The 11,708-nt window shown below is 42.3% G+C and overlaps 5 protein-coding genes across 5 annotated transcripts; 4 read left to right on the plus strand and 1 right to left on the minus strand.

The window, feature by feature from the left end:
* Positions 1–14: 14 nt before the first annotated feature.
* On the plus strand, positions 15–2,129 carry EAF02_001520 (uncharacterized protein). The gene is made up of 3 exons (XM_038897568.1): positions 15–453; positions 505–835; positions 889–2,129. Exons 1-3 carry the CDS (start codon positions 297–299, stop codon positions 1,343–1,345), a joined length of 945 nt encoding a protein of 314 aa, XP_038762543.1. The 5' UTR covers positions 15–296; the 3' UTR covers positions 1,346–2,129.
* Positions 2,130–2,417: 288 nt separating this feature from the next.
* Positions 2,418–3,557, plus strand: EAF02_001521 (uncharacterized protein; the record flags this gene model as incomplete). Its single annotated transcript, XM_038897569.1, has 1 exon — positions 2,418–3,557. The coding sequence occupies one exon, from the start codon at positions 2,418–2,420 to the stop codon at positions 3,555–3,557; it is 1,140 nt and encodes a 379-aa protein (XP_038762544.1).
* An 816-nt stretch (positions 3,558–4,373) lies between these two features.
* Positions 4,374–8,076, plus strand: EAF02_001522 (uncharacterized protein; the record flags this gene model as incomplete). The annotated part of the gene is made up of 4 exons (XM_038897570.1): positions 4,374–4,378; positions 4,447–5,027; positions 5,076–7,588; positions 7,657–8,076. 4 exons carry the CDS (start codon positions 4,374–4,376, stop codon positions 8,074–8,076), a joined length of 3,519 nt encoding a protein of 1,172 aa, XP_038762545.1.
* A 1,651-nt stretch (positions 8,077–9,727) lies between these two features.
* EAF02_001523 (uncharacterized protein) lies at positions 9,728–10,636 on the plus strand (the record flags this gene model as incomplete). Its single annotated transcript, XM_038897571.1, has 2 exons — positions 9,728–9,766; positions 9,896–10,636. 2 exons carry the CDS (start codon positions 9,728–9,730, stop codon positions 10,634–10,636), a joined length of 780 nt encoding a protein of 259 aa, XP_038762546.1.
* A 291-nt stretch (positions 10,637–10,927) lies between these two features.
* On the minus strand, positions 10,928–11,362 carry EAF02_001524 (uncharacterized protein; the record flags this gene model as incomplete). The annotated part of the gene is made up of 1 exon (XM_038897572.1): positions 10,928–11,362. One exon carries the CDS (start codon positions 11,360–11,362, stop codon positions 10,928–10,930), a length of 435 nt encoding a protein of 144 aa, XP_038762547.1.
* Between the last annotated feature and the right edge of the window lie 346 nt (positions 11,363–11,708).

An 11,708-nucleotide genomic window follows, 5' to 3' on the forward strand; every position in this document is an offset into this window, starting at 1 on the left:
AGTACTTACATACTTACATAGAGCGGCGAGGGCCGAGGCAATGGGAGATCTTACCTTACCCCAGACTTTGTTCGGGAATACTTGCAGATTCCCCCGCCTTGTTATTTTACTCCCTACTCGAATAATCGAAACAATGTCTCTCTTCTTACCTAGGTAGTTGAAGTTTTGAATCCTCTCTTTCTCTTTCTATTTCTCTTCCTCTTTGAATATTTAGTTTCCCTTGTTTCGTTATTGAATTCTAAGCAGGATTTGGATTTGGGTTGTATTTTGTCAACCGTAATCGTTCAATACCCAATATGTCGGCATCCGCAAAGAGAAGACTCGCAGCACTTTCCGAGCAGCTTGTGAAACCCATTGAAGACCAGGGTAACTTTGAAAATATCCCAATTCTTAAGAAAATTGCACCAGATTCAACGGGCCCGAGAGTTAAGGGAAAAGTAGTCATTGTGACAGGTGATTATTTCCTTTCCAGACCACATGCTGTAGTATTGACATATTCATCAGGAACCAATAGTCCTTTGGGAATTGGACGAGCATCAGCACATCAGTTTGCGCAGAATGGCGCAAGAGCTGTATACATATGCGATTACAATGACACGAATCTCGAAACCCACAAACGTGAACTTGCATCATTATACCCTGATGTCGAAGTACACACGCGGAAGTTTGACGCAGCGGATGAACAATCCGTAAAGGAAGTTATTGATCATGCGGTGAAGACATATGGAAGATTGGATATTTTCTTTGCAAATGCGGGAATTGTAGGCACAAATAAAGTATTTACAGATATTTCTGCAGATGAGTTTCTGTCTACTTTACGAACAAATGTTGTCAGGTAAAATATCTACAACTGTCCTAGAAACAGACTGAGTACTAATTCCAAAATAGTGTAGCAATGGCGGCCAAATACTCGGCACCAGCTATGATGTTAACATCACCGGAGAAGCAATACCCATCTGGTAGTATAATAGCCACAGCTTCAGTCGCTGGTTTACGTTCCAATGCAGGGTCCAGCGATTATTCTGCCTCCAAATCTAGCGTCGTCTCCCTGGCCCAAACGATATCCTATCAACTAGCAGGCACTGGAATTCGCGTCAATGCTATCTGTCCTGGCGTCATCGAAACAGGTATGACAGCACCTATGTATGAAGCTGCACGAGCCAGGGGATCGGAAAAGAAGATTGGCCAATTAAATCCGCTAGGAAGAGGTGCACATGCCGATGAGGTAGCTAGGGTGGCATTGTTTTTAGGAAGTGAGGAGAGTAGTTATGTCAATGGCCAAGCTTGGGCTGTGGATGGAGGACTTAGTGCTGGTCATCCTTTCGTTCCAGGAAAGTTGGGTTGAGTCGGAGGTTGGTGAAGGTCAGAATCCCAAAGATGGCCTCACTGTTCCATAATTTGCCAGTTTGGTGTATTTCCCACACAAAGCCCAATCTGGAAGAAGATCTAAAGCATTAATATTATTTCACATCAGCCCTTGATACTTCATGTTTCCCCATAGTGCCTCTCGGACTCTATCCTTTCCTTTTCCACTTCAAATATAATTCCTAGAATTGCGTTCACTGTCACATACGACCATAGACTGAAGAGAATTGGGCATCCCGTCCGCTCTGCCATACACAAGCTTCAGATCGGTGGATTAGTAGTTGGGTGGGTGACCACCAGCGAATCCCCACTGTTGTATGTTTTTTTTGCTCGTTTTTTTCTTTTCTTCTTTTGGCGGTCGTTTGGGACATGGGAGTTTCAAGACCTGTGGAGGAAACAAGGTATATAGCGTCGAGGGGAGCGAGAATGGAGCCAAACGTGATATGTGTTTTGAGGTCTACCTTTTAGGTATGTGGTCGACGGAGTTGTAATGACTGAAGTAGGATACTGGGGATTCCTGTGTGGGGGAATATCATAGAAAGGAGAAGTACTTGGACACATACTTGAGCATTCATAGAGAGAGCTAGTATAATCGAAGCTTTTATTTTACTCGTTGCAAGTCACTTGTCGATTTGGTAGCAATCCACAAACTTAGTGACTGAAAGTAGAGGGATCAAGGTTCAACTGATCTTAGTAAAGAAGCTTCAAGCATTGAGAAGGGTTGAAATGAAGGTACTGGGCAAGCTCACCGGGACAAAAAGTGGTAATTTGTCCCTGGTAAGCCTTTCGCAGATTATATCGTTTGAATGAGCTATGAGCTTTCAGTCAGATAGATTTGGGAGCATCCGGGAATAATAAAATCGATTCGGCCAATCAAGGCTCTATTATGAAAATCCAGCCTTGTCCAGCTTTGATGGCTTCGCGCTAGTCACAAAAAATCCCCACTAGCTGCAAGGCTACGATAATAATTTTGTCTTCCGATACCTAACAAGATTTAACAAAATCATCTATCATCGCTATAACATTAATATCAACATATTTCTTCCTCGACAATGTCAGATCCTCTTTTATCATCATTATGTCGCATCTGTCATATTAATCCTACCAAATATACATGTCCACGGTGCTCTCAACAAACATGTTCACTTCCCTGCTCCAAGCGTCACAAAGTCTGGTCAACATGCTCTGGTATTCGCGATCCTACTGTCTACAAACCGAGGTCACAATTGGCAACTCCTTCAGGCATTGATCATGATTATAACTTTCTTCATTCAATTGAACATCGAATTGAGAGATCGGAAAAGGAGATTGTGGAAGAGCGAGGACTGGTAAAGAAAATGGAACTTGAGTTGGCAAGGCAAGGGCCCAAGGATGATAGAAGACGACCCAACAAAAGCAGAGGCAACCAGCGTGAAGACTTTCTCACCAAAATGCTACAAAGTTCTGGAATAACGGTAGTTAAAGCGCCAAGCGGAATGTCTAGGAATTTGGAGAATACATCTAGTTGGAGTAGATCGCAGAAGTGTATGAATTGGCAGATAGAATGGATTCGAGAGGCAGATGCAGGCGGAAGAATATTGCACAAATCGATAGACAAATGGTCCATTAACGACACCTACTCACTGCTCTTGGAAGAACAACGAAGGTTGAGCATGGCGCCGGAAGAAAAGGCAGCCCTGAAAAAAAGAAAGGCAGACGAATTGAAAGAAAATAAAGCCAAGAGGACCAAGACAGATGAATGTTTGTTGGATGTATCACCGCTTTCTTTATTTCAGGATTCGAATGGTGCTTGGAATACAATTTTGGATCAGCCAATCTTATCAAACAACCAGAATTCCATGCGCCAAACTCATGCACCACCAAAGCTTGATTCCCAGTATCGTTTCTACCTCCATCGGCCTAAGACTCGATCATCATATCCTAAAGTATTGATACCTTTAGATCCCACACAGCCACTTTCCAAAGTCTTGGAGAATCGCACAGTTCTCGAATTTCCTACTTTGTATGTATTTGAGTCGGACAAACTCCCAGAAACCTTTATGCTTGAAAAGGCCTACATAGAAGCAACGGGAGACGGGCCAGAGGTGGAAAGTGATGAAAGTGAGGAATCCGAAGATGATACTAGTGATGTCTCTTCGGATGAGGATGAAGATGAAGATGAGGAAATGGAGGACGGAGAGGTTGCAACATAAAATCTCACAGCCCGATGCTATTAAATTGTATAGAAACTTGTTGCTCATGATACCCATACACTAATAATCAAAGAGATTTACTCGAACAACATGCCATTTATTTCTTATATACATATATTGACCATTAGTATCTGCTAATTATCATCATAATCTATCTAGACAAGCCAGACATGGTCGACTTGACTTGTTCTTTGTCTATGGCTTGCAAGCAACATATACATCCACCTCATGAGCTCACATATATTACTGTTTAGCCGTTCAGAATTACAGGAGTCGTATATAGCTTGTGCAATTGTATTAGGAACGAAGTCACGCCGCCTCTATTCCACCATATATATTACCTCCAGAAGTGATACTGAGGTTTCCTCGTCATCGGAAGAGGCAACGATCAGACTAATATGCCCCAAAACTTGGTTATGCTAAGTTTGTTGGCTGGCTCCCAGAGGTTGAAGTCTGAGTGAGCGCTGGAGCTCACCGGGAGGTACATTCCCTATTGTATGATCTTCTGCGATTTGAGGAATCTGGACTCATAAAACTAAGATTATTCGATGGATACTGTAATAAAGAAGCATAAAGTTTAGTATCATTTGGATTTGTCTCTATTCATAAATTTCCATCTCATACTGTGATTCTATCGTGGGGTCGTGTAAAGTGGTTTTTGATTGGTGATAAGGTTTCCATGCCAACAACCATGATTTTGCACTTTTTTCCTCTGTTTTGGAATTTGACGCGCCTCTCTACGTGATAAACCCTCTTATAAACAAAATCACCGATATCTGCATAATCTGAAATAATAGTAAGGTCTTATTGAGCCTCATGAAGTAAGCTATATATCCACATTTCCAAAGGTGGAGGGCCATCTCGAATTTTATTTACTGATAGCAACCAGAGGTGGATTCACCCCGCTAAATACCATTGGATCAACGGAAACACCAAAATTCAAATGTCGAAATAGAAATACAAATACCAAACAACAACACAAATTCAAAAGAGTTGTCGACACTTTGAAAGCAACATCACCAGCTATCCGTCTACCGCAAATTCATAGAAGAACTCTCTCTTCGCCAGTGACGGAAAATAGCCCATCCTTGAGTGACCTTGGTGATTCAACTGCACTCTTTGATTCGTCTCTCGAAATAATTGGTCGAGCATCCAATTCAGGTTCGACTAGGAAAGGAACTGTGGTTGTGCTAGACACTACAAAATACGACAAATATCCTGTTGAGAAAGCAAACACAATGGTTAGGGAAATATCTCCAGCAAAGGTGCAGGCACCTCGACCTGAAGAGCCCAAGGATCAATATCGACCCTCACAAAGCAATACAGCAAATCATCTATCTAGTATTCCTAGATTCGGAGAAGCTACACTTCCACAGTCTCCATTGAATCGTAAATCGCAGCAACAATACTCCGAATTATTCATTCAACCAAAATCCCGCCCTGAATTTCATAAAGATCCTGAAAGACATGGTATGTGTTCATGTGCCATATTAACTCACGGTGCTAATATCTACGTAGCACATCCACATTTGCAAGCAGCAAAAGATGTTGCCCGAAAGATTATCAACCCCCTTATGCCACGAGCACCAGCGGAATACAGTCAGCCAGCAGTTCGTGCACCGATTCCTGGCTCTTCATCATATGCAACAACTCACCCTGCACCTGCACCGACATTCGGCTCCCTTCCAAACAGCAATGGGGGTGGTTTCCAATCCGTAAATACCTATACATCTAGCAATTATATCGACCTTACTATGGGCAAGCCAAATTACAATGAACCACACACCTATGTTGATCCTGCAAAGGCACAAGAAGATCTAAAGGCACTTCTAGAGGGTGTTATTGAGGATGAGGAAGATACGAACCCCAGAACGAGATCACGCAGAAAGAAGAAGGATGCGGAAGTAGACGAGTTGATGGCAAAAATGGATGGATTGAATGTTGAATCAGAGGAGAAGCTCGAAGTTGCATCAGAGGACGAGGAGGATGATGGAACTGTCGAAGGAATCAACGTAAAACTTCTCCCGCATCAGGTTGAAGGACTGGAGTGGATGATTGGTCGAGAAATCGGCACAGGAAAGAAAGGCATGGTACCGAAAGGAGGCATTCTCGCCGATGATATGGGTTTGGGAAAAACCCTACAATCGATTTCACTCATTTTGAGCAATCCCAAACCATCAAGTTCAGACGAAACCCACAGTAAACGCAAATTACCTTCAGGTCTGGATAAATGCACTTTGGTTGTTGCACCTCTTGCACTTATCCGACAATGGGAAGCCGAAATTAAAGACAAAGTTGAAGAGAGTCACTCTCTTCGTGTTTGTGTCCATCATGGCCCTCAACGTACGAAGCGATTTCAAGATCTCAGAAAATTCGATGTTGTTATTACGACATATCAAATCCTCGTTTCAGAATGGGGCAATTCGTCTAAGGATGATGATGATGAAGGTGTTAAGGTCGGCTGTTTTGGTATACATTGGTACAGAGTCATTCTTGACGAAGCCCATACTATCAAAAATCGAAATGCCAAAGCTACGCAAGCATGTTATTCACTTAGAAGTCAATACCGTTGGTGCTTGACAGGAACGCCGATGCAAAACAATTTGGATGAATTGCAAAGTCTGATCAAATTCCTGAGAATCAAACCTTACGACAACCTTCGCGAATGGAAGGATCAAATCGATCGACCAATGAAGAATGGTAGGGGTGATGTTGCTATTAAGCGTCTTCGTCACTACTTGCAGATTTTCATGAAGCGACGTACCAAGGACATTTTAAAGAAGGATGGAGCCCTCAACCCTGGAGGAAAGCCCTCTGCTCCTGGGCAAGCCAATTCAACAGGTTTCAAGGTCGTCGAGCGTAAAATTGAGAAGGTCTTTGCGGAATTCTCACCAGAGGAGCGTAGATTTTATGAAAGACTGGAAAGGCGTACCGATGCTAGTATTGAAGAGATGATGGGTGGAAGTAAAGTCAACTACGCAAGTGCATTGGTATTGCTATTGCGTTTGAGACAAGCATGTAATCATCCAAAACTTGTTGGAAATAAATTGGGAAAAGATACCGATGCACTTTCAGCGGAAACCAGCAACCCTAAATCGAAATCAACGACAGATGTTGATGAGATGGCTGATATGTTCGGTTCTTTGGGTGTAGGCTCTAAGAAATGTGAGGTTTGCCAAATTGATCTTGGTAAAGAAGCCATTTCACAAGGCGCCATTCGCTGTTTGGATTGTGAAGCAGATTTGGATGAGATATCCGGCAAGAAGCTTAGTCCAAAGAAGAAGATCAAGGAGAAGAAGAGTAAAAAGAGTAAGAAGAGCAAGAAACAAAAGGAGGCTAAACCTATTCCAATTCGTAAACCCAGGAATAGGAATATTATCGAAGACAGTGATGACGAGGAAGAGGAAGATCAAGGTGAATGGCTTGTCGGAGAAAAGAAACGTGGTGCTCTTACTCTAGGCAAGGCTGGTGGAGAGGAAGACGAGAACTGTGAAGGCGGCGGTGAATGGCTTGATTCGGATCATGATGACGATCTTGATGATTCTTTCCCTGACATTAAAGATATTGGCAAGAAGAAGGTCGTCAATCTTGATAGTGATGATGAAGAAGGCACCGAAGAATCTGCCGAGGAGTCAGAGGATGATGAGTCTTCTGAAGAAGAGGAGGAGGAATCCGATGTTGAAGACGAATTTGGTTCCGATGAAGATGCTGAACTTTCTCGAATTGCTGCATCTACCAAGATTACACATTTAATGAAGATTCTCGGAAAAGAAGCCGCTCAGCATAAATTCATTGTCTTTTCGCAATTCACATCGATGTTGGATCTTGTCGAACCGTTCTTACGCCAAAAGGGTTACAAATATACAAGATATGATGGTGGTATGAAGAACGATCTTCGCGAGGCTAGTTTGGAAAGACTTCGTAACGACGAGAATTGCAGAGTCTTACTTTGTAGTTTGAAGTGTGGTTCTCTGGGACTCAATCTTACAGCTGCTACTCGTGTGGTTATCCTTGAACCATTCTGGAATCCCGTAAGTAATTTTCTGTCGATGCTCATATTATATTTGATGATCATAGTTACTAACACATACTTTCATAGTTCGTTGAAGAACAAGCCATCGATCGTGTACATCGTCTTACACAGAAAATTGATGTTATTGTTTACAAGATTACCATCAAAGATACAGTTGAAGAGCGAATTCTACTTCTTCAAGAGAAGAAACGAGAACTTGCAAATCAAACTATTGAAGGTGGTAAAGGTGGTGCTGGTAAATTGGGAATGAAGGAGATTCTTCAATTATTCAGAAGAGATGCTGAGCATGCTCCGCCTGCTGCTGGTGCATATGATCTTGGTGCTAAGCCAAGAATCTTGAAGGAATCTGCTAGTAGAAGTCCAAGTAAAAGTGCAGCGACTTTGGATAGTTATGGTTCACAAAGTTCATCGGCACCGAGGAAGATTACACCAACTCCTTTTCAAGCGAAAAAGGTAGAAGACTCGCTGTATGGTAGAAGGTGGTAACATATTTCTGTAAAGTAAGATCTTTTCTTGATGGTTAGATTACGATTGTTGGTTTAGATAGAAAATATCTTATGCTAGATTTGGGATATATTGTGGTTGGTTTGGGTTACGGAATGGAGACTGGGCGCTCTGAGGGGATTTTAGCATTTCTTATGGGGTTCCTGGATTGCATGGAAATATGATGATAAATGGCTATTAAATGAGAAATGAAAAGGATTTTTAAATATTCGAGTAGTATATTGCTCTCATTGAATCTTTGTCTCCGTTGACCAGTATATATCGCTAGAATTTCTCATCTCAGAAATTACTCATTCCGATGTTCCACATACACCAACTACATCACGACGTTTCCGTGTACTCAAACTCTGTACTCCTCGAGAATTAGGATGGGTACAAACCGCATGGAGTATATCTTCATTTTCATTTTTGGAATTACTATGATATAACCTTAGAATTATGATATAGAATTATAATATAGATTTCAAAACTAATGAACCTCAAACTTTATTTAAAAATATAGAGTAAAAACTTTGGATTTTAATTATTCGAGTTAAGTCGAGTAGATAAGTTGAATAGATAGATAAGGTCTGTAAAAGAAGAAACCCTATATTATATTAATCAAAAACAAAAATAAAGAATAATTATATATCTATAAAGATATCTAGTAGTTAAGTAAGAAAGATAAGATATAAATAATCTGAATATACGAATATATAATATACGAGTATTCTTTTTATACAAATATATTTTTAGATTTCCCCAAAAAATTATATAATAAAATTGATTTAAATAAGTATTTTTTTATATAAGAGTATATGATTCTGATTTTCCTAAAGTCTTTATGAAAAATATTAAAATTAATAATATTAGATTAAGTGTCACGGGATCACCTCTGGGAGTATTCAGAAGCTTTACCGCTGAGCTAAACGCCCAAAAGACTAGGAGGTAGAACTGGAAGTTCTACCTTACTCTCACATATATAGCAGGACAGGACAGGACAGAAAGGGCTTAGTGTCACCCCGTGACATTAAGCTTTAGCTTATAATATAATGAATTCATAAATTCATATAAAACATTTGATAAAAATGAAAAGGCTAAGGATATAAAACGAGGCTAAATACTAAGGCTGAAATTATATATACGAATAATCTCTATATACGAGCGAGTATTTAGGCCTCGAAATTTTTAGGCCCTTATATCCAGGTTCATCTGTAGATAGGTATCGTTATCGCCGAAAATTTGTGGCGAACCTTAGGAACAAAGCGTTTCAAGGTTTGCATTCCAGCTGCTGGGGTGGGGTGAAGGGAGTGGAGATGGGATAGGATGATATGAGATGGTGGATGGCATGTTCGGCTTTTGAGAGGGAAGCTCGGAGGGAGGGATACTGGAGTAATAAGAATTGGGGGTTGTCATTGATTGATTGATTGTCTTTGAGAATTTGAGAATTTGAGATTTTGAGAATTTGATTGCTTTTTTGTTGGCTTTGTTGGAAGGTTATACCATACATACATACATATATATATATATATGTATATGGTGGGCTTTATATCGCATTCGGATATTGAGATATTAGAATATCGAGTGGGATATACTCTGTATATTGTATCAAGATAAGAATACGGAAGATAGTGAAGATTGAAGATATAATATAATGGCTTCAGCTTCTATCGTAGGGAGTACCGGTCTTGTCGTATGTACATCTTTCCCTTTTTTTTCTTTTTTTCTTTCTTTCTTCTGTCTTCTTCTGTCTGCCCTCTTCCCTTTCGCGCTTCTTGATATACCATACCATACCATACCATAAACATGCTAACACACCCAGGGCACCCACATCCTCTCGACTCTCCTCTCACACCCCTCCATCTCCAGCGTACATTCCCTCTCCCGGCGCGCTCCCAACCCCAACAGCACCTCTCCCAAACTCCACCCGCTCACCTCTCCAGACACAGCCACATGGGCTTCCCTCCTCTCCTCCATCTCTCCCTCTCCCCTCCTCTTCTTTTCCGCCCTCGGAACCACAAAAGCCCAGGCAGGGAGTATCGACGCGCAGCGCAAAATCGACTATGATTTAAATCTCGAGCTCGCATCTACTTTTTCTCTCTCGCAGACCAGCACCGATACCGACCCCCCCACCGAGACCCAAGAAACCCCACCCAACAAAATCTACATCCTAATCTCCACCCACGGCGCCAACCCCTCCTCTCGACTCCCCTACCCCAAAATGAAAGGCGAGCTGGAAGATGCGGTGAAAGCTCTCCTGGAAAGCAAGGAAAATCAGGTAAAACATGTTATTATCCTGCGCCCTGGACTGATCGTCGGCGAGAGAGAGGATTCGCGCCCGGTGGAGTTTGTGGCGCGGAAGGTGGCGGGCTGGATGGGCTGGGTGAATCCTGGATTGCAGGATTTTTGGGCCCAGGATGCGAGGGTGATTGGGAGGGCGGCGGTGGAGGCGGGGGTTAGGGCGATGGGGGGGAGGGATGGAGAGGGGGAGATTCCGAGGGTGTGGGAGTTGGGGCAGAGGGATATTGTTAGGTTGGGGAAGATGGAGTGGAGGGGGGAGTGAGGGGATGGGGATAGGGTTGTTTGGATGGATGGAGTTTTGGTTTTTGGTTTTTTGGGTGGAAGGTTGTATTGTGTTGTGTTGTGTTGTGTTGAGCGGTCGTGTCTTGTGCCACTTTGGATAGGTTTATTGTGTATGTATTTTCAGGAATTAATTTACTGATTCATTTATTGGATATAGATTCCTACAATCGATTTTCATACGTTTCACTCCTTTCACCCTTTCTATCTCCTAAATCATATACACAAACTACCTCCAATCCCCACCACATCCCAATCATCACTTATCTCCTCTCTACTTCCCCCCAAACCCACTCCCCTTCCTCCCACTCACATTCTTATCTCCCGGGCTCCTCTCCGCCCCTCCCTCCTGTTCCCCCCTCGGCTTACTCACCTCCTGATTCGCCGGACTCACATCCAACGGATTACCGTCCCCCCCTTTCCCCGCTTCGGCTCTCTCAGATTCAGGAGACGTAATGGATGGATCGAAAGCGGCGGATCTTTCGCGCGCCGCGGCATCGTCATTCCCGGATTTGGAGTATTCGGTCGCCGTCGTGTCGATGCTGTCTTTGTGTTGGGAATCTTTGCGGGGGAGCTGAGAAATGGGTGTGCTGGTGAAGGGACGGGTGGTGAGGGAAATAGGGGGTTGCTGGGAGAGGAGTGTGCGTGGGGTGAGGGAGATGCGTGTACGTGTGATGTTTGAGAGGCGGAGGAAGGGAGTTGGAGACATTTTTGGTTTGGGTGGTTGTGATGTTTTGTTAGATGATGTTTCTTATAATTGTGAGGTAAATCTAGCAATTGAATTAGCTTGGTGCTCGGAATCAGATGTGTTCTCATGTATTCAGAATTCAATAGAAGGGAACTGAATTACATGTATACTCTCAAAGAATACTAGGTATATATATAGGTAGTTGATATGAATTCAACTTACATTAAATCAAGTCTGATTGATTTGTATCGCGTTTGATTGAATCGTATTTGTTTATTTATTCATTCAATTGTTTGTTTGTTTGTGGATTCTAGATATGTTAGGAAATAGAGGAGACAAGATTTCTGCACTCTTCAGATTGAATGAA

This window comes from Botrytis sinoallii, assembly GCF_014898435.1.
Source record: "Botrytis sinoallii strain Bc 23 chromosome Unknown BSIN_002, whole genome shotgun sequence".
In the NCBI taxonomy this organism is placed as follows: Eukaryota; Fungi; Ascomycota; class Leotiomycetes; order Helotiales; family Sclerotiniaceae; genus Botrytis; species Botrytis sinoallii.